Source organism: Pristiophorus japonicus, chromosome 13 (genome assembly GCF_044704955.1).
Source record: "Pristiophorus japonicus isolate sPriJap1 chromosome 13, sPriJap1.hap1, whole genome shotgun sequence".
In the NCBI taxonomy this organism is placed as follows: domain Eukaryota; kingdom Metazoa; phylum Chordata; class Chondrichthyes; family Pristiophoridae; genus Pristiophorus; species Pristiophorus japonicus.
This window is the reverse complement of record NC_091989.1, coordinates 34103492-34126784: the sequence shown is the minus strand read 5'-3', so window position 1 is coordinate 34126784 and position 23293 is coordinate 34103492. Positions and strand designations below refer to the sequence as shown.

The 23293-nt window shown below is 42.5% G+C and overlaps 1 protein-coding gene across 3 annotated transcripts in view; it reads left to right on the top strand.

Moving 5' to 3' along the window:
- The window catches only part of magi2a (membrane associated guanylate kinase, WW and PDZ domain containing 2a), a 1034101-nt gene that overhangs the window by 997513 nt on the left and 13295 nt on the right, over positions 1–23293 (top strand). For all 3 annotated transcript variants that reach the window (XM_070897360.1, XM_070897359.1, XM_070897358.1), the window contains 2 exons: positions 132–275; positions 19511–19649. In XM_070897360.1, the coding sequence (XP_070753461.1) occupies positions 132–275; positions 19511–19649 (283 nt within the window). The remainder of the gene's footprint in view (positions 1–131; positions 276–19510; positions 19650–23293) is intronic.

Here is a 23293-nt window from a genome sequence, read left to right as displayed (position 1 = left end):
GGGTTTTTGTGTATATTGTGTCAGCTGTGGCTGAATTGGTAGCACTCTTGCTTTGAGATGTCCAGTGGTCGTGAAAGGTGCTATATAAATGCAAGTCTTTTATTTTGTTCTTCCATTGTATTTATATACAGGATTATGATTACTTTACGGTTGATCTGGAGAAAGGTGCCAAAGGATTTGGATTTAGTATTCGTGGAGGACGAGAGTATAAAATGGATCTATATGTACTGCGTTTGGCAGAGGATGGGCCTGCAATCAGAAATGGGAGAATGAGGGTAAGCCGACAATTTCTTTTTGATTCAGAGTACCATAGTCAGCTTCTGCTGTAGCAATCAAAACATCTAGGCTTGTGGTTTCACTGTAGTGGGGATTTTATGCAAGAGGCTTTCAGAAAATATAAAATCAACCAAGACCCTGCCATCGCTACTAGCCATAATTTTTGAGTGGCAGTTCTGGCATGGAATTTGCTATATGTACTGAAAAGTGCAAACAAAAAGCACAGCATTTCTCACTTTATGACCTACTCCTGCTCCTAATTCTTATGTTCTTATGTAAAGAACATAAGAATTAGGAGCAGGAGTAGGTCATACAGCCCCTCAAGCCTGCTCTGCCATTCAGTAAGATCATGGCTGATCTTCAACCTCAACTTCACTTTTCCGCTCGATCCCCGTATCCCTTGATTCCCTAAAGTCCAAAAATCTGATCTAATTACAATGCGTGAGCTGCTATTTTGAACACATCATCACTGGTGCAGCAGTCTGCATGATATCAAACCTGACAATGTTAGCAGTACTCACTAGGTAACCTGACTGCACCACTCTCTTCCCAGTGAGAATAATTGGGCCTGAAATTCTGGCCTCGCCGGGTCTGTACGTATTCCATACGGACCTGGTGAGGCCTCGTAAAAGCCAGTTTTCATGATGTGCCGAAAACCGGCTTTTGCGATCTGTCAAGTTTTAGCTTGACAGATCCAATGCATCCCTGCAGCCAGGATATTCGCATGGGCGAGATTGTGCTATTTGCCCATCACTTGTCCAGCGAATGTCCTTAAAACTCTTGCGCCTGGTAAAAGCAGACGCATAGCCTACTTTTACCGGCGTAAGAGTTTTAAAACATAAAAATAAAATTTAGAAACATATTTTTATATTAAAAACCCTGTCCACTAAGGTTTTATTTTAAACCCTAATTACAACACTTAAAAAATAAAATCCCCCAAATATTTTTTTTCTAACACATTTCATTAACTTTAATTTAAATTAATATTAAATATGTGAGATTTTTTTTAAATTTGTGTTTGGGTGTTGGGGGGGGGTTCTCATTCATAATAATGAGAACTCCTACTTACGAAGTTCCCATTATTATGAATGCGAATACTGTACCTTCATTGGCTGTCCAGTGTGATGTGACTCCAGCTTCTCCCTCCGCATCTCCAAGAAGTGAATGCGCTCCGATGCGCAGGAAGAGGAGGCCTCCGACGGGAATCGCTGGAGGGCGCAGGAGCAAAAGGTAGCTGCGGATCCTTCCGTCAGTCCATGGTCATAATATTTTAGTATCAACTGAGCCATTAGGGTTTACTTTTAACTAATATTTATCTTTAACTGAAATGTCAATCATCATTCAGGGACCTTTATGGAGAACACTGTGAAGTATTGTATTTCTTGTGGAGCTGCAGATTAGTAGTATTGTGAACTGTACCTCCTTTATAATTTAAATCAGTTACTGCACCATAATGATGTATCTGTGAAGCAGCTGCAAACTTGCAGCAGAAACATACATAAGAGCATAAGAAATAGAAGCAGGAGTAGGCCATTTTGCCCCTCGAGTCTGCTCTACCATTCGATAAGATCATGGCTGATCTGATCCTGGCCTCAACTTCACTCCCCTGCCTGCTCCCCATCACCCTTGACTCACATCGTTCAAACATCTGTCTATCTCCACATTAAATATATTCAATGACCCAGCCTCCACAGCTCATAGAAACATAGAAAATAGATGCAGGAGTAGGCCATTCGGCCCTTCGAGCCTGCACCGCTTTTCAATGAGTTCATGGCTGAACATGCAACTTCAGTACTCCATTCCTGCTTTCTCGCCATACCCCTTGATCCCCCTTGTAGTAAGGACTACATCTAACTCCTTTTTGAATATATTTAGTGAATTGGCCTCAACAACTTTCTGGGGTAGAGAATTCCAAAGATTCACGACCCTTTGAGAGAAGAAATTTCTCCTCATTTCTATTTTAAATGGGCGACCCCTTATTCTGAAACTATGCCCCCCAGTTCTAGATTCCCCCACGAGGGGAATATTTGCAAGAAATATTGCAAAGTAGCATGTTCAACAGGATTAAAGCACCTATGAACATCTCAATAATGCAAAGTCTGTCCAAGAGCTGATATGAACAAGATTCGTGAAGCCTGATGAAGTCACCATATGAATTTTAAGAATCTTACTGGCTTCCTCCTATTGCCACAAGGCCCCAAGTTCAATTCTGAGTTTGTGCTGTCAATCACTGTTTTGCTGTCTATGCTCATACATGAATAATAGCCAGGTGGGCGAGGTACCAGAGGACTAGCAATGCCCAGGGAAATGCACTGCAGCAAGAGTCAGTGTCATGTTTGCTATTATAAGCACATTATTTATTTGAAGGAAAAGTCCTTGATTGTTACAAGAGAAACAATTACTGTTTATCCTTTGTTCCAGTGGAAAACTTACTAGATCCCCTCTAGGACCTAATGAATACACTATAATCGGTATCATCGAGAGAGGAAGGGAGAAAGTTGGGGTGATATTATTTTCAACCATTGTACTTATCCAATTAATAGAATTATTAATCTTCTAGGGTTTCTGTAGTATTTTACAGAGAAAAAATACTTATCTGTTGCATTTCAGTTTACATGCATTGGATCCATTTTCATTTTGTATGGCAATGAGGTGATTATCGATCAATATTTAGACAAAAATAATTGAACAGAATTAATGTGACGTCATTTCAAGTGGAAAGGAGTTCAAATTTCTGAATTTTTAATTAACCTTGCGATACTTAAATTGTCATTAGAATAGTTGTAATAAATAATATCCATAATTAATGCTGAAAAATGTGACCTCATTTTATGGTTCATTCCTTTGCATTAGTAATCGTGTTTTAATTAAAGTTTTACTGAAATGTAGTTATTATGCAAACTTCCTCAAAGATGTCAGTAGAAGACGTTAATGATAATGCTCTGTTAAGTAATTCATTGTCAGAAAAAGTCAGAAAGGAATCTATTGATTAGAATATGGCCTTTCAGTTACGCTCCCAACAGATAGAATAAAAAGACAATTAAAAGAAAATGATTATGGATAATTTAAACACAGCTATTAATGGATGAAAATGAATGAACTGGAGTTGAGGCCAGAATCAGATCAGCCATGATCTTATTGAATGGCGGAGCAGGCTCGAGGGGAAATATGGCCTACTCCTGCTCCTATTTCTTATGTATGTTCGTATAACATAAAACTGCCCTCAAATTCAATAATAGATACTAATTTGGCAGTATTTTTTTCATGCCTGAATTATGGCTAGGCCACAGAGAAAATAGAAAAGGCCACACTGCTAAATGAGAGGTGCTTTTTTGAAGAATAGAGCACATGATAGAGGCAGTACAGGAGAGTTCTGCATAGCCTGTGACAATAAATAAATCTTAGCTGGGAACATGTGATTTTGTCACTGAAAATAAGATGGAAAAGTATTTTATGTTCGCTGCTCTTTTATTCCTCAATTTATGGGCTCAAAATTTTTTTGGAGCAACTTGATTCTTGTGGAGTATCTGAAAAATCCCCATTTTGCACATTCAATTTGCGCCAGTGTAAGTGAGTTAGGTAGGATTTTTTTAGTTTAGTTTTTTTCAAAAGGGGGCGTTACCAGCCACCTACGCCCGTTTTGGCTATTTAGATCACTTTGGACAGCTAATAGTTACTCCAAACTAACTTAGGCCAGCATATGTGGCCACTTGTGGCTGCACAGAAAACCCTTGCGGAGAGTTAAGAAATCAGCGCAGGTAGGTACCAATGATTTGACTAAAGAATGTGAATAGGATCAAACAGCTATACAGGACATCATATGACAAACTTCGCAAAGTTAATTTACTATACAACAGAAGCATTCATGGAAGCTTAAACTACAAAAATAAAAGAAAGAGACAAAACATATTTACATAATTTTTTCAAAATATCCAAATAAAAAATACAAGTACTTCCTGCTCGTAATTCTTATGTAGGAAAGTATTTTCATCAACAGGGTTAAGGAAAGTCTTGAGTAAGCTCATTAAAATTACTGGCTATACAGTTATCACACCTCCCCCCCCCCCACCCCCGGATCAAAACTCTTCCTCCCTTTCCCCCCCTCCCCCCTCACCCCAATCAAAACTCTTCCTCCCTCTCCCCCACCCGCCCCCAATCAAAATTCTCCCCTCCCCCCCCCGATCAAAACTCTCTCCCCCCCCCCGCAACCATCAAAACTCTTCCCCTCCCCCCTCACCCCCCCAGATCAAAACTCTCCTCCCCCCCCACAGATCAAAACTCTTCCCACCCCCCCCGATCAAATCTCTCCTCCTCCCCCCTCCCCGATCAAAACTCTTTCCCCCCCCCCAGATTAAAACTCTTCCCACCCCCCTGATCAAAACTCTCCTCCTCCCCCCCCCACCCCCATCAAACCTCTCCTCCTCCCTCCCCCCCCCCGATCAAAACTCTCCTCCCCCCACCCACCCCCATCAAAACGCTCCTCCCCTCCCTCCCCGGTCAAAACTCCCCCCCCGCCCCCCAACCCCGGATCAAAACTCTCCCTGTTTGTTGTAGCCTTAGCCCGGGAAGGCAGCGGGCCGGCCTGTGCGGCAGGCCACTCGGCCGGGATAGGGGTGGGACGCATCGGGTCCCACGCTGCAGCACGCATCATCATCATCATCAGCAGGAGCTACTGCACATGCGCGAACGCTCTAATGCACATGTGGACAGCTGCCGGCTTTGTTTTTCGCACAGGGCCCCAGCTCCACCCCTCCCAATCAACTGGCCACATGGCGCCAAGTCCCGGGAGAGTCAACAGAGTGGCCAGAATCCGGGGAGATCTTTTTGGTGTTGTTTTCAGCCCACGAAGTCTGCGCCGAAAAAACGGATGGGCCAAATTTGGGCCCTATATATGGAAAAAGACTTGATCTATGACATAATCAGGCGTGTTGCCCTTTACTTTTCTTAGACTTTTCTCTTATTGTTTCTGAACCATACAATTTGTCATATGGTGAGAATTACATTTTAACAAGGTTATAGGTTAATGTTAAGACGAAGAACATTTTTTGTTAATGGTGTGCACTCATTACTGGTCTACAAAGGAAATACATAACAGGGAATTTTGATATGTGACATAAAAGTAGATAGCCAGAACTCTGAAAGAAAGAACATTTATATAGCGCCTTTCACGACCACCAGATGTCTCAAAGCTCTTTAGAGTACATTTGGCGTGTAGTCACTGTTGTCATGTAGGAAACGCGGCAGCCAATTTGCGTACAACAAGCTCCTACAAACAATAATATGATAATGACCAGATAATCTGTTTTTGTTACGTTGATTTGAGGGATAAATATTGGCCAGGACACTGGGGATAACTCCCCTGCTCTTCCTCAAAATTGTGCCGTGGAATATTTTACGTCCACCTGAGAGAGCAGCCGGGGCCTCGGTTTAAAGTCTCATCCGAAAGACAGCACCTCCAACAGTGCAGCACTCCCTCAGCACTGCACTGGAGTGTCAGCCTAGATTTATGTGCTCAAGTCCTGGAGAGCACAAGTGTGCTACCCACTGAGCCACAGCTGACACTAGGAAGGAAGGAGATATAGGGCTAGAATTTCCACTTCACATCGAATGAAAAACTGTACATTTGAAAACTAATGTAACTAAGAGAGAAGGCACAAAATTTGTTGAATACATTTTTTTTTATTAACAAAGAGTGAAATTTTTTTATAAACTAATGAACAACACCCTCCTTCCAACCCCCCGCACCAACCCACCCTTCCCTCAAATCCCCAAAACGTTATAACATGAAAAAATTAAACATTTAAGTAATAGTAACAAGTGAACATTTAAGTAACAATAGCATTTATGGAACTTTTGAAAAACACTCCCCCCTCCCTACTTGCGGCCACGTTTTCCTCCAGATCCTGTCCCACCCCGTGTTCGCTCCCCACCCACCCATTTTGGTCTACGCAGACCGACACGAATGCAGGCGGTGAAGGCGGCAAATGGTATGTTGGCCTTCATAGCTAGGGGATTTGAGTATAGGAGCAGGGAGGTCATACTGCAGTTGTACAGGGCCTTGGTGAGGCCTCACCTGGAATATTGTGTACAGTTATGGTCTCCTAATCTGAGGAAGGACGTTCTTGCTATTGAGGGAGTGCAGCGAAGGTTCACCAGACTGATTCCATGGATGGCAGGACTGTCATATGAGGAGAGACTGGATCAACTGGGCCTTTATTCACTGGAGTTTAGAAGGATGAGAGGGGATCTCAATTTTTCAAGAACTCAAAACATTACGATGCTTTCCATTACTCCATATGTACAAGGGATCACCAGGCCTAACATGACCTCATTCGAAGATCAATAGTACATCACAATTATATATCAAATTACATTATAATTGCATAACATTACATGCGTAACTAAGATATACGTAGTATTTACTAATGATTCACACATTGCACAATGCACAGTTTTCATTACTCACGTGACTCAAGGGTGGGTTTGGCCACACCACGGATTATGACCGAACGGCTTACAGGTCCCACCAAGGCCACCGCAAGCTCCTCGTAAACAATTACAGACTGGAGCATGGCAGAGCCCCCGCCCGTCCTGCGTTGCTCTCGGTGGTTGATAGATATCTTCTTCTGTAAATGATAAGATAACATTGCACGGCATAAGCAAATGGATTTGACAATAAAAATTTAAGACTGACAGATTTAAATGTTCAATTAAAAATTTGCATTACATTGCATAGGAATAAAATATTTCATATTATAATATTCAACTTTATGCTGGGGTACATAAATTTATTCATAATTTAGTTATGTTTAAATGTAACGAAATAACATTGCAGATTCTAGTTACAATTTCCATACATTATTAAATAATACATATGGATGATTTCAAATATAAATTTCAACTTACTCTGGCAACTGCCAGTAGGCTGTTCCATCTTTTGCGGCACTGGTCCGGTGTGCGCGCTTCATTCGACGTCGGCAATCTCTGCCCAAATCCTCCTATATGCACGGGGTGGAGGTTTCCCATGCCCACCCCGTGTCAGATCTTCCCACCCCGTGCTGACTATATTCACGAGGGCCTCATTGGCCTCCTCGCTGAAGGGCTTGTCCCTTCGCCTTTCAATTGATCCCTGCATTCTCAAAGAATAAAATGCTGATGATAAATTTTTTAATTAAATTCTAAGTAGTATTATCACTGTACTTAACGGTATTTAAAATTAGTTAAAATGCGAAAAAAATTCAAAATGTGTATTATTAACAGATAAATTCAAACAATCCAGAAAATCCTTTCTCCTTTCTCCTTTCTCCTCTCTCTCTCTCTCTCTCTCTCTCTCTCTCCCCGACCCTCACAGAGCTTCTGAGCATGTGTGATGACCCATGACCTCTCAAAACGCGGCAAAGAAAATCAACCTAAATAAAAAATCAAGCTACACATACGCAGTATTGCGTTGCTAGGGAAGCTTTTTTTTCATAGACTTCTGTTTTCTTTGGGTGATCATGAAATCGCCGAAAAATCAGATCGCCCATTTGATATCGCTGGGGTAAAGCCAAATGGAAAATCGCAAAAAAAAAAAAGGGCCTTGTGCCGGCAATCAGCACGGGTGATACGTCACACATCGCTGGAACAAGGCCCATGTTTTTGGGCCTTAGCCACCTAGTGGAAAATCTAGCCCATAGCATTCGAAGCTGCTGTGTTATGAGATACAACAGATATTTTAGCTTCTTGTGCAAACATCAAGAAAACGTTAAGTAAAAGCAATTTCAAATTATAACACAGGTTTATCAAGGAAATATACATTTATTTTATCACTGCCCATATCATGTCACATATGGTATGGTGAATGCAGTCACAATAACCATTCGGATACCATAGTAATAATCTTCTAGCCAATATCAGTTAATTGCTGTTAGTCTTTGGGGCCAGATTTTTGAGACGTTTGCGACCGGGTTTTTGCCGCGATTTGACCCTCCGCAGCGAAAACCCGGTCGCAAAGCCCTGGCGGGATCCTCGGCTCGTTGTGGTGGCGATAGGATGTACCGCCAGGGAGAGGAGCGCCAACGTGCAATGCCGCAGATTGCGTTACCGTCGGACCTTCAGCTCTCTCCTGACCCGTACGCCACACCCAGAATGCTGACAGGTCAAGCCTGTCAGTGCAGCCTTGCCAGCGGCGGTAAGTATGAAAACCTTACCGCAAAAAAAGTAAGTTAAAGTTTTTATTTTTTTCAGCGATTCGATAGATAAGTGTCTTGTGAATGTTTTTTGGCATTTATTTTTCCCCTCCCAAGACCTCTCTCGCAGTGCTCCCGGCCCCAGACTAAATTTGGCAAAACTCGCGTTTTTGCGCCGCGAATCCTCATGCAACACCCCCTTACCAATGTGTAAAACCCGAAAGTTCAGCCTAAAAACGGTAGCACAGCGAAAACGGTAAGTTTCACGTACTGCTACCGTAAAACCCGAAAGCCAATCTATGGGCCGGATTTTGCAGCAGCAATAACGGTGAGGCTTTCAGCGCTCACCGTTATTTATATGGAAATCGGACAGCAATCTCCAGCGATCGCACAGCCACAGTTAGCTCGGAAATCAGGAAGTTGCTGTCCGAGATGCCAGTCTTCTCCAAAAGCTGCGCAATAACGGTAGCTTGCAGAGAGACTCGCCATTCAAATATATTGAATGGCGCGAAGTTGCTGTACTTACTTGATACAAATTAATCTTGTCAGAAAAAATTACGGTTTGTCCATTCCAGTATATGTCCCCTTTTAACAGCATGATAAGTCTTAATTACTGCCAAACAACCACTCTGCCACTGAAAATTAACTTTTACAAATGTGGACTCTAATTCTTTCAGATATTAATTATTGTTGGAGATTTAAAAAAATGTAATTTTTTTTTACCTTTCTGTCTCTTTTATCTCTCAATCCCACCTTTCTTTCCCTCTTTTTATTGCGCTTTCTATACATGATTTGGCATTAAATTCAAAATTCTAACCTACACTTCCTGGTTCAGAATCTGCACACCTCATTCAGAGTTCTTCAATTTGATTGGATAAGAAGATACACTGTTGTTTGCCCTGTTCACACTGGTCCCAGATCCCCTGTAGATGGAGCCCCCCTGTTTTGGATTTCCAATCACCTCAAGTTCCAGTGGAAAACCCATTGAAAATCAGTAGGCCAGTGTAAGTATAATGAACAACTAGTGCCGTTCATTGACCATTGACTGCAAAATCCGGGCCAATATGTTTAAATAAATAAATCTTTAAATTGAAATGATACACCCTTGTATAACTAGTGTAATTGTTCACAGTAAGTCATGTCACACACCGCTTTATAAAGGCAGAAGTGTTCTACTGCTGCTGATGTGAAGCTGTGTCTCTGCTGCCACAACGTCTAATTGTTGTTATTTAAGCTGTATTAGAAATTAGGCCACCAAAATACGGACGTGTTAGTTTGCAACACCTCTAGCTCTGATTGGGTCCCCTTGATCACAAGACCAGATTGCTGATTGGTCCCCTTGGAGGATAAGACACACCCAGCAGTTTCTCTGGAATGTGTAATTAGGACCTCCACGCCGACATAATCAGTGACTTTGCAAAGTGTAATTCGAGCCATTCTGACTGCCAACTCTAGACAGTACAGAACTCACTTGGAACAGACAGGGCTCACTGTCACGGGTTATGACCTTCTCCCACCCCCCCCCCCACCAAACAAGTTCCTTCCCCTACCCCCAAGTGCCTGACCTTCCCCTTATCCCACCCCTCCACCCGGCTCAAGTTCCTGACCTCTTAAGCCCCACCCAAGTTCCTGTCCTCCCCCTGCCCAAGTTCCTGACCTTCTTCCCCCATGGCCCCCACCACCACCACCACCACCTCAGGTTCCTGACCTTCTCCCCCTGCCCAAGCTCCTCCCCCACGAATTCCTAACCTTCTCCCCCCAACAAATTCCTGTCCTTACCCACCCCCCACCCCTGCTTATAGAAAAAGATAATTGTTGATTTGCCATTATTAGCAGTACATGGAGACCAGAGTGTAGCTAGCCTGGGTACTGACCAAGTTGCAGAAGTTGTGCTCCAAAAGTCCTAGGTTGAATCCCACTAGGCAAAGTTTGCATTATCTTTTATACCATTTTCTTGGAGCAGTGTGATAACTACAGTGTCCTCTTCCCACAGGCTGTACACCTGTAGGTGATCACATGTAAACAAAAAGAGATTTCTTTCTTTTCTTACATGTATGCTTCAAAGCCGCTCACACATTTCCATTTCCACACTATATAGTTTATAGCTTATGTCTAAAAACTATATTCTTCTCCTTTCCTACATGCGTGTTCAACTATCATTCTTGGTGACCTGTCACTTTAATTGCTTGCAGGCAGAGATAAGCTTTGACATACCCCTGCCAGACACTGTCAGTTGCTGCCAGCTCATGCTGACTGTTACTTCCTTCCATTCTTCTTGTATCAGCTTCTGATCAATTGATCAAAGTCCCAGTCCATTTGGTTCTTCTTTATTCTGTGAGCATTCTTTTAAACTAATAAAATGGCTGCTGTGTCTCTGATTGGCTCTCCATTATCACATGACCTATTGCTGATTGGTCCCCTTGGAGGATAAGCCACACCCTGAAGGTTCTCTGGAATGTGTAACTGGAACCACCCAACCCAAGTTCTGACTAACTTTGCAAATTGTCATTCGAACCATTCTGACTTCAGAAGCCAGAGAGGACAGATCTCGAACAACCCAGCAAAAGCCACCAAGTTCCAGCCGAAGTCCCTTACCCCACGCAAGTGCATCCCTCCCCCAGCCAAAGTGCCTTACCCCAAGCAAGTGCATCCCTCTTCCAGCTGAAGTCCCTTACCCCAGCGCAAGTGCTGCCTCCCCCAGCCGAAGTTCATTGCACCATCTTACCCCCCCCCCCCACCCAATCCCCCCGCCAAAAAATGTGGCATTGTTTGGTTCACCAATTGTTAACAGCTTTATTAGGTATGAAGTGAATAGTGACAGTGTCGTGACTTCAAGATTTCATCCACTTCAACGATGTCTCTGACCCACTGAGCTTTCCGAGAAACATGATCCGTCTTTCCCGAATTCTCTATTTCCCCTCTCTCTTTCCCCCCACCGCCGGGTGCCTCTCTTCCCCCCCCTCCCCACCCCCATGTGTGTCTCTCTTCCCTTACCCCCCCCCCCGGCGTGTGTCTCTCTCTTCCCTCCCTCCCCCATTGTGTGTGTCTCTCTCCCTCCCCGCCGACCCTCTCTCTCCCCCGCCGCCCCTCTCTCTCCCCCGCCGCCCACCTCTCTTTCTCCGCCGTCCCTCTCTCCCCCGCCACATAGAAAATAGGTGCAGGAGTAGGCAATTCGGCCCTTCGAGCCTGCACCGCCATTCAATGAGTTCATGGCTGAACATGCAACTTCAGTACCCCATTCCTGCTTTCTCGCCATACCCCTTGATTCCCCCTAGTAGTAAGGACTACATCTAACTCCTTTTTGAATATATTTAGTGAATTGGCCTCAACAACTTTCTGTGGTAGAGAATTCCACAGGTTCACCACTCTCTGGGTGAAGAAGTTTCTCCTCATCTCGGTCCTAAATGGCTTACCCCTTATCCTTAGACTGTGACCCCTGGTTCTGGACTTCCCCAACATTGGGAACATTCTTCCTGCATCTAACCTGTCTAAACCCGTCAGAATTTTAAACGTTTCTATGAGATTCCCTCTCATTCTTCTAAACTCCAGTGAATACAAGCCCAGTTGATCCAGTCTTTCTTGATATGTCAGTCCCGCCATCCCGGGAATCAGTCTGGTGAACCTTCACTGCACTCCCTCAATAGCAAGAATGTCCTTCCTCAAGTTAGGAGACCAAAACTGTGCACAATACTCCAGGTGTGGCCTCACCAAGGCCCTGTACAACTGTAGCAACACCTCCCTGCCCCTGTACTCAAATCCCCTCGCTATGAAGGCCAACATGCCATTTGCTTTCTTAACTGCCTGCTATACCTGCATGCCAACCATCAATGACTGATGTACCATGACACCCAGGTCTCTTTGCACCTCCCCTTTTCCTAATCTGTCACCATTCAGATAATAGTCTGTCTCTCTGTTTTTAACCACCAAAGTGGATAACCTCACATTTATCCACATTATACTTCATCTGCCATGCATTTGCCCACTCACCTAACCTATCCAAGTCACTCTGCAGCCTCATAGCATCCTCCTCGCAGCTCACACTGGCACCCAACTTAGTGTCATCCGCAAATTTGGAGATACTACATTTAATCCCCTCATCTAAATCATTAATGTACAGTGTAAATGTTGGGGCCCCTTCCTGCCACTTCTCTCTCCCCGGCTCGGTCAGAGGCTCAGCAGTTGGCTTGGACATGGTCAAATGCGGGGCCCCACATCCAATTCAGGGCCTCACTTCCGGTTCCGGAATCGGACGGTCGGGGGCGGGCTCCAGTGGACGCAGGCGCAGAATGAAGAAAAAAGTGTTAGTACAAATAGTCAGTCCGCTCTTTTAACCCTTTTGTTACCACAGCATACATTGCCTAGTTCCAACAATTGGGGGAACTTTCCAGATTGGAATGTGCCTGTGAATTTCAGGACCCAGGTCAGAAAATCCTAGCAAAAATGATTGGCTTTCTTTTTCAATCTTTCTTTAAAATAATTTTGCATCAATGGCTGTTTGAAATACGTTACATGCAAGACATTTTTTATGTATGCTATTCAATCTTCAGTGAGGTTGCTCTTGGCTAATCACAGTTGTGATATTTAGTTAAGAAGCTGGACTGTGCCTTTAAGGTGACTGCACTAAGTAGGTAATTGTAGCTACTTACAAACTGCTGGCTCAATCAGAGGCAGCGTTTTAAAATTCCTTCTCCTATGCTTTTTTTTTAGATTCCCTCGCCTGTGCTTATTTAGAATCCCTTTTGCCTGCTTTTTAAAAGAGAATAAAAGTGATGGTGAAAGACATGACAGGGAGGGAGGAGTTAGAAAGAAAGCAAATCATTGAAAGATGAATAAGGGTAAACAGAAGTGAAGGAGGAAAACAAGATAGAATTTGAGGAGGAAAGAGAGAGAGAGAGCAAAATATTGAAGGAGTAAAGAGGGAACAAAAAACAGAAGTGAAGGTGAAGAATTAAAATAGAAGGTGTTAGATAGAAAGGTGCCAAAGTTGTCTTTTGGTGTGGCCCAGCCCAAGAAGATTAAAAGCCACTGAATTGGTTTGTTTTTTCGTCAAGAACAATTAGCTTCAGCAAACTTTGAACAAAGGCATATTTATGAGCAATCTAGCATAATTTTGTCATTGACTTTGCCTATGTCGGGGTTATAACATTAATGTCTGTGCATGTCCTTATCATCTCATATATTTCCATCATCATCTTATTCAAGGGATTTATAGCAGGCCTCTAATGTTAACCCTGTCTTCTGACTGCTTTTATACTCAATTATTTTCATTGTATCTTCCCCAGGGATATCAAATCTGCCTTAATTTCCAAATTGGTCTGAACATGCACTTATCCCTCTTTTATTTCTTTTCTCCTGTTGTTTCCCTCTGCATATTAGATTCACACCCATCTTCTGGGACATGACGAGTTTCTGTAATGCCTATATCCACATAATTCGTTTTCACCTCATCTGCCTCTAGTTTAAGTGTCTTATTCTGAAAGCTTGTAGAATTTAGATATTGACGCACAATTGTAATCAACTTTCTTTTTAGATTCAGTGGGAGCAAATTTGCCCCTTTCTTTAGCCCCATTAATGCTTCCAGGGGGCGTTAACAGGGTGCAATGGATTCGCCACTTGGGCGAGGGGGGGATAGCACCTCCCGGGAAATTGCCCCAGAAGTTTGGGGGGGCGCTGTCCCGGTAGCGGCGCGCCCCGCGATTAGTGCCCTGGACCGGTGCACGCCCGCCGATTACATCTTCGCTGTGTGCGCTGACCTTTTACCACCCGCACTGACCCCTTTGCGCCCTGCGGGGAAATTGCCCTGCGGGCCGTGAGGGTGGCACGTGATGATGTCTATGCCAGCTTTTCAATCAATAGTTTATGCTTTATCTCAGATAGGCTGGCAGTAGGGGCACTACAGTGGGCACTGAAGAGAATTGGAGAGCAAAATCAGCCAGGCTTGTCACTCCTGATGGAAGACCACTTGGAATGTGCCTGAGTGGGCTGAGGATAGAATTTGAGTGAGGACAGCATTGGGATTGCTGTAATACCCCCGACAGTTGAATATACTGCCAACATGCAATGTCAAGGGTCACACGTGAATAATAGCCACTGGATGAGGAACCAATGGTCATAGGAATGTGGGAAGGGAGGACCTTGAGACAATCACTATCACTAGGGGGGTAGTGCTGGACAGGCTAATGGGACTCAAGGTAGACAAGTCCCCTGGTCCTGATGAAATGCATCCCAGGGTATTAAAAGAGATGGCGGAAGTTATAGCAGATGCATTCGTTATAATAAACCAAAATTCTTTGGACTCTGGGGAGGTATTAGCGATTGGAAAGCAGCTAATGTAACGCCTCTATTTAAAAAAGGGGGCAGACAAAAGGCAGGTAACCATAGGCCGGTTAGTTTAACATCTGTAGTGGGGAAAATGCTTGAAACTATCATTAAGGAAGAAATAGCGGGACATCTAGATAGGAATAGTGCAATCAAGCAGACGCAGCATGGATTCATGAAGGGGAAATCATGTTTAACTAATTTACTGGAATTCTTTGAGGATATAACGAGCATGGTGTACCGATGGATGTGGTGTATTTAGATTTTCAAAAGGCATTCAATAAGGTGCCACACAAAAGGTTACTGCAGAAGATAAAGGTACGCGGAGTCAGTGGAAATGTATTAGCATGGATCGAGAATTGGCTGGCTAACAGAAAGCAGAGAGTCGGGATAAATGGGTCCTTTTCGGGTTGGAAATCGGTGGTTAGTGGTGTGCCACAGGGATCGGTGCTGGGACCACAACTGTTTACAATATACATAGATGACCTGGAAACGGGGACAGAGTGTAGTGTAACAAAATTTGCAGATGACACAAAGATTAGTGGGAAAGCGGGTTGTGTAGAGGACACAGAGAGGCTGCAAAGAGATTTAGATAGGTTAAGCGAATGGGCTAAGGTTTGTCGGAAAGTGTGAGGTCATCCACCTTGGGAAAAAAAACAGTAAAAGGGAATATTATTTGAATGGGGAGAAATTACAACATGCTGCGGTGCAGAGGGACCTGGGGGTCCTTGTGCATGTATCCCAAAAAGTTAGTTTGCAGGTGCAGCAGGTAATCAGGAAGGCGAATGGAATGTTGGCCTTCATTGCGAGAGAGATGGAGTACAAAAGCAGGGAGGTCCTGCTGCAACTGTATAGGGTATTGGTAAGGCCGCACCTGGAGTACTGCGTGCAGTTTTGGTCACCTTACTTAAGGAAGGATGTACTAGCTTTGGAGGGGTTACAGAGACGATTCACTAGGCTGATTCCGGAGATGAGGGGGTTACCTTATGATGATAGATTGAGTAGACTGGGTCTTTACTCGTTGGAGTTCAGAAGGATGAGGGGTGATCTTATAGAAACATTTAAAATAATGAAAGGGATAGACAAGATAGAGGCAGAGAGGTTGTTTCCACTGGTCGGGGAGACTAGAACTAGGGGGCACAACCTCAAAATACGGGGGAGCCAATTTAAAACTGAGTTGAGAAGGAATTTCTTCTCCCAGAGGGTTGTGAATCTGTGGAATTCTCTGCCCAAGGAAGCAGTTGAGGCTAGCTCATTGAATGTATTCAAGTCACAGATAGATAGATTTTTAACCAATAAGGGAATTAAGGGTTATGGGGATCGGGCGGGTAAGTGGAGCTGAGTCCACGGCCAGATCAGCCATGATCTTGTTGAATGGCGGAGCAGGCTCGAGGGGCTAGATGGCCTACTCCTGTTCCTAATTCTTTTGTTCTTTTGTTCTTATGTTCTTATATTAACCTGTGGAACCATAACCCAGCAAGGAATGCAATATCTACAGGAGATGAAAAGGGAAAATTTGGCAAAAAAAAGAAACTCGTCTTCTACTGGCTGTAAGCGTACTATGTCTCAGTCTAGCTCCTAGTGGGCATGATTTCATTCTGGCCACAATTTGGCAAAAATGTAAACTAAATTGGCAATTCCATTCAGAGGACACAAGAATTGTTGGTGCAGAAAATTGAAAATTCATTAAGCGCTAAGAACTTGAAGCTGGATGTAAAGGCAAAGATGGCTTCAGTACAGGACCTAGGAGAGTTTGATGATACACTGATTCATTTTATTAATCTGTCTAGTTTGATGACACTGGATACTGAATGTCTTCATTGCCCAGCCTTGAAATCAGGGAGTCAATAAAAATCTCTTCCGCATGAGCAAATAATTTAAAAAAGAATCAAGTTGCTTTTAAATAGTGTCTACAAAAATGGGAAAAAGTTTCTGAAACAAATGTTTTGGGCAGATTGAAATTTGCCTTGAACGTTGTTTTCAAATCTTCACGCTCTTCCCTTGGAAAATAGTGTGAAGTACTGGAAGGATTTGCAAGCTGATGACGTGAACGAGTCTTCTATGGCCATTACCATCTTTATGCCATCCTATAGGGCGGTTAGTGCTACAAGGCAGGAGGGCTCCCTCAACCCATATGATGAATGGAGGTGGTGGTGGGGGGGTGGGGGAGGGAAGGGGGTGGCACACATACACACACACACAACGGTGCACAAATCCCGGTTTCTTCTTCCCGTGGGTGTTCGACTAAAAATAGGAGAAAAGATGCGCACTTTTGGTTGAATATGCTCACCAGAGATTCCGTACTCGAGGCCTCCTCCTCTTGCGCAATAGAGCGCGTTCACGTTGGGATGTCCGTAGGAGTCACGTGGGTCTGGACACCCAATCACAGTAAAGTATTTTCTCATTCATAGTAATAGGAGTTTCGTAAGTCCGAAACTCCTATTACTATGAATAAGAAACACCCTCTAAACATCCAAACACTACATAAAATATTAAAACAAACACCTCACATAAATACATTATAGAAATTAAAGTTGATAGAAATGTTTTTGAAAAAAAAATAGGGCCAACATGTATCCACTGGTTGTCAACCCAGAGTGTACTCACTGTCTGAGTCACATTCTGACTCAGAGGTGGCAATGCTACCATTAAACTAAAGTCTCCTGCAAGAGAAGATGCACCAAGGCAATAGATTTAATTCTTTCATTTACCTCATGTTAATTTTACATTGATTGAATTAAAAATTGTCTGCTATTTAATGCAGCTTTCATGGGTGGAGATTCAGAGTTGTCAGGTATAATAAATTAGGTCTCCAAATAGTTGGAAAGTAATGGAATTGTGCTTATTAATCTGTCACGTTCAATCAGCCTAATGAAAATTTTAAAGGAAAAGTGAAAAATGCTGTTGTGAGATCAATTTAATTACCTTTAATAGTTCTACCGTAATACGTCAAGTCCCTGTCTCTATTTATTCAGTCTGCCATGAAGAGACTTTTTTATGCAATTTGTTGTAGATGAATACAGTATAGATGGTATTACAATTGCTCAATATAAAGAATGCATTTGTATACATTCAACTTGTTCTTTTATACTAATTTATAATTGAAGTGGTACTAACACAACAGTCTATCCAATTAAAGGCCCTCAGTGTCACACACACAATTCTCTTTGGGCAGATCCTGACCCCATACCAAATTTAGATGGATTAAAGGACATGAAACAGTTCATAGCTTATCAGTCAGTACAGCCAGGCCATGTACCATGCTGGAGTCAAACTGGACAGTATATATAATTAGGTCTTAGTATATCTAAATTAGGTCTGGTTCAGCATGCTCTTTCTCAGCAAGACAACGTAAATCAAATAAGTTATCCCTGATAACATCTTAACTTTACTGGAAAATATTCCTCTTTGCTGCAGAGTTATCACTTTAGTGAACCAGGTAATAATAATGTTCCTTTAATGGTTGCTACAGCTTAATAACCAGAGAGAAAATTAATAGCAAGAAATGTTCCAATATAAGCATAATTATACAGGGACTGCCCTGAAGGTTGTCACAAAATAATTACAGGTGAGAAGGGCCATTTCGGACATCCTGATTCTGTGAATGTGGCTCAGTTGGTACCACTCTCGCCTCTGAGTCAGAAGGCTGTGGATTTAAGTTCCACTGCAGAAACTTGAGCACAACATTTTGGCTGATACTCCAGTGCTGTACTGAGGGAGTGTTGCACTGTCACAGGTGCTGTCTTTTGGATGAGATGTTAAACTGATGGACGTAAAAGATCCCATGGCATTATTTCAAAGAAGAGCAGGGGAGATCTCCCTGGTGATCCGGCCAAGATTTATCCCTTAACCAACATCATTAAAACAGATTATCTGATCAGTATCATATTACTGTTTTTAAGTCCTTGCCACGCACAAATTAGCTGCCACGTTTTCTACATTACAACAATGACTACACTTCAAAAGTACTTTATTGACTGTAAAGCGCTTTGAGATGTCCTGAGGTCATGAAAGGCACTATATAAATGCAAGTCTTTCTTTCTATGGAAGGAATGTTCATGGCACGGCCCTTCAGACTGTTAATCAGCCTGCAAATCCTTCCATTGCATCACTCTATTCTCCAAGGGAAGAGTGTGAAGATACGAAAACAATAATGATCTGATCCTAACCATATCTGGCAATCTGCATATATTAAATTTCAAATAAGCTGTCTCAGGCTTCAAAGTAACATTAATTTAATTGGTTTCTGAACACAGGCATTTGTCCCTTTCTCATAGACAGCTTGCCTACTAACCTCCATTTTCAACCTGTGTGAGGCAGGGCAGCTGCCTTCCATAGTATTCCTGCAGGTTTCATTAAATGCTCAGCTACCTCCAACCACCCCACCCAGTTAAACAGCCTTTTTTCTCCATCTCCAATATTTTAATAACTAATACTTTAAAATGTTCAAGGAAAATGAAAAAAACACCCAATTTCTTTTAATGCCCTAAAGATTTTTATCCTTGGTTGCTCGCAGCAGAGTCTAGGAGATTAACCTGTAATTCCTGGAGACTCCAGGAGGCGGGGTTGCAACTCCAATGACGGCATCCATTTTGACTCCAACTATTTGAAAAAAAAATTCATAAAATACAGATAGAAATTTGCATTTCAGTGGCAAGAATCTTACCAACAGTTTACTGATAGCTATGGATTAGCGCTCTTCAATGCTTCATTGTTCCTCATCTGATTTTTATTTTTGTTCTCAACAGGTTGGTGATCAAATCATTGAAATCAATGGAGAAAATACAAGAGAAATGACCCATGCCAGAGCGATAGAGTTGATCAAATCTGGAGGAAGAAGAGTGCGTCTCCTTCTTAAACGGGGGACAGGTCAAGTGCCTGAGTATGGTGGGTTTCATATTGTAGACCACCTCACTTTTCATGTAGCGAATAAAAAAAAAAGCAGTATTTTAACAGCCTGTTTAGGTACTAGTACAGTGTGTTAGATTGGCAACTAGCTACCAATCAAGTTATGACAAAGCAATAGCTTAGAAGCCTGCAGTTGTACACTTAAACATATGTTGTGCGTCTGGTTGAATTTTGGTATAAAAATTTAATTACAGGCTCCATTAATTTCTATCAACCTAGCATTACTGCATTGCCTTCTGTTTCCGTCAAATGAAAGTTTGCTAATCAAACCACTCTCTTCCTCTAGCAAGGTATGAATCGACATGCTTCAAAACATTGGCACAAGAAACAGTAGATAATTCAATGATTAAAAATGTCATTAGAATGTTAAAGGTTAACGATAGCTGGTTGCCAATTGTGATTTATTAGGAGCACTACAGATTACAATTATACGTAGTTAAAAAAAATTACAACTAGTAACTAGGACTAAATAATCTAAGTTTTAACTTCTAACTAATAATTTAACTTTCTGCATGTCTTACTATCTTGCAGTTTGTTTTAACTTAATTCTTTCCTGTTTTAAATTTTCTACTTTGCTATGCTAAACAACTTACTAAATATCTTTGTGCTAACAGTAGTGTTAATATCTATGTCACTGGTTCTGTTAATTCTAATGATTGGTCCTAGGCTGTTCCTCCCCTTCCTTTAGGAATGGTACCTTCCAGTCTCTCCATGTGCATGAAAAGTGACAAGCATGGGTCCCCATATTTCTTCCTATTGGGCCACCCTAAAGACACGGTTTGTAAATCTGCATGCGTATTACCATTCTTAAAACCTTAGACTTCATTTCACATAATTGCATTTTTAACATGGTTTATGGTTGAGCTAATTATGGTTTACTCTGTGAAACATTCTACTAACACAAGTAGTTGACATCAAAAAATAACTGACTATAGTTCAAAAATTAATAACTGTAAAATTAAATAGTATCTGCTAATTTACACATTGTATTATATTCATTTAGGGAGTGAAATTCATTATCACCCCGTTTGGAGATGGTAACATCTGGGAGGCACAAGACTTAGCGCCAGGCGCGGAAGTCCCGCCCCTCTCTCAAAATTCAGGTTACCGCCCCTGGAAGGAAGTGGAGCACTAAATCAAGCGTTCCACTTCCTTCCTGGGGCGGACGCCTCAGCAGCACTGCCCCCTGGGCCGTGCAGCGCTGCCGCATGCAAGGGGCTCTTCCCTTACTTAAAGGGAGGGATTCATACTGCATTCTCTACAAGGAGAGAAGGCACCTACGTGGACCACCAGGGAGCGGGGATGCCGCGCGATCAACCCGGTACTCAAGCAGAGTGCCAAGCTAAGCGATCGCAGCCAAGATCCCGCGAAGAAAACGGAGCAGCAGCGGGAAACACAAGGTAAGTTCCCCCCCAGGCCACATTGTCTTTAATTTCTGCCCCGGTAATGGCCGGCTGCCCGATCCGCGGCCCCTGCAGCTGTCGGTACTTTCATCCGCCGCTGCTGCAAGTGAATTTCGGGGCCGGGGCGCTGACGTCACGATTTCCAGGCGCAAGAGATCGGGGTGCATCGCCATAGCACTGCCGCTAAACTTATGGCCAATATGGTGGGAGTTGTTGCCAGTGTCGCGCCCGGGTAGTAAGGCATTTGTGCCTGTTAGCGCCCCTGGGGGCACAAATGCACCAAATTTCTAGCCCGGAGTCCTAAAGTTGTTGAAATTTTAAATTAATCTACATATTACCCAAGGCTCTGTGGCTCTGACATATACAAAATATTACACTTCTCTGATTTGTCCTTCTTAAATCTCTTGACAGTAACTTAAAATTAAAATTAAATTTTATGAATTAGTATTGACGCTACAAGATATGCTTTAAAACAAAGTTCAGAACTAGAATAAGATAGTCTCATTCAGTTGCCGATTGATATATCAAACTAACTGTGTATCTTTACATTTTGAGAGTTAACAGACCTTTTAATAAATCCATGTTCAGGCATACAAATAGGACTCGTACATGAACACTGGCCACTTAGCAAGATACTGGAGAGAGTGTAGCCCTGCAAAATAAACACCTTCAGAAGAGAAAATAGAAAATTGAGGGGCATGATTTAAAAATAAAACTTGAACCTCAAATGTTATCACCATTAGGTTTAGATTAGTTAACAGAAAAGAACAAGGGAAAATTATGTATGAAAATATTCAACTGGGGGTTGGCTAATTTCAGTGAGATCTGGCCCAAATGGATTGGAATCAAAGATTGGCAGGTAAAACAGTAAATGAGCAATGGTAGGGCTTCAAAAAGGAGCTAGTTTGGATACAGGCTAGACATATTCCCACAAGGAGACAAGGAAAGGCATCCAAAGATAGAGCCCCCTGGATGACTAAAGATAATGGGGGGGAAATTGCGGTCAGAGGCTTCCTTTGTACGAACGCATCCGACCCGAAAAAAATCTACGAAGCTACCTGTTGGTCCAGGAGGAATGTAGGATTTCGGACTAAGGTCTTCATTCGCTGTGCAGAGTATGGGGATCTGTCTTCCACGTACGGACGTCTTTGTTGTAATCACGTGGGCCTGGACCACCAATCACTAGGTAGTATTCTCATTGATAAAAATGGGAACTCCGTTTGTACGAGTTTCCATTACTATCAATGAGAATTAACCCCTAAAACAAGAAACACAGCACAATAAATAAAAAAAGCACCTCACATATTTAAAATTAATTGAAATTAAATGTAATTAAATATTTTAGAAAAAAATTTTATTTTTTGGAATGTTTTTTTTAATGTGTTTTAATAGGGTTAAAAATAAACTTACCTTAATGGACAGGGCCTTTAACATAAAAATGAATGATTAAATTAAATGTTTCTATGTTTTAGAAGTGTTACACTGGTAAAAGTAAGCTATGCGCCTGCTTTTACCAGGCGTAAAAGTTTGAAGGACATTCACTGGGCAAGAGTTGGGCAAATAGCCCAATCTCTGCTGCAGGGATGCATAGAATCTGTCTGAAGAAATTTTGTCAGATCAGAAAAGCCAGTTTTCGACGCATGCGCATCGTGCCCCAAGAACCGGCTTTTGCGAGGCCTCGCCAGGTTCGTGCACACTTCGTACACACCCGGCAAGGTCGCAATGTTCGGCCCATTGAGAATAAAATTAAACAAAAAAAGGAAGATGATGATAAATGTTAGGTTCATAATACAGTAGAGAAGCAAACTGAATACAGAAAGTACAGAGGAGAACTGAGAAAGGAAATAAGAGGGGTAAGATAAAAGGGAACCAAAAAGTCTTTTATAAACATAAAAAATAGTAAAAAGGTAGTCAAAAGAAGGGTGGGGCCAATTAGGGACTCAAAAATAGATCTTTTTGTGGAGGCAGAGGGCTTGGCTGAGCTATTAAGTGAGTACTTTGGATCTGTCTTTACTAAAGAGGATGCTGCCAATCTAGTCGTAAAGGAGCTAGTAGAGAAATTGGATCGGATACAAATAGATAACGAGGAGGTACTTAAAAGGTTGGCAGCACTCAAAGTAGAAAATCACCTAGTCCAGATGGAATGCATTCTAGGTTGCTGAGGAAAGTAAGGGTAGAAATTGCAGAGGCTCTGGCAACAATCTTCCAATCCTCCTTAGA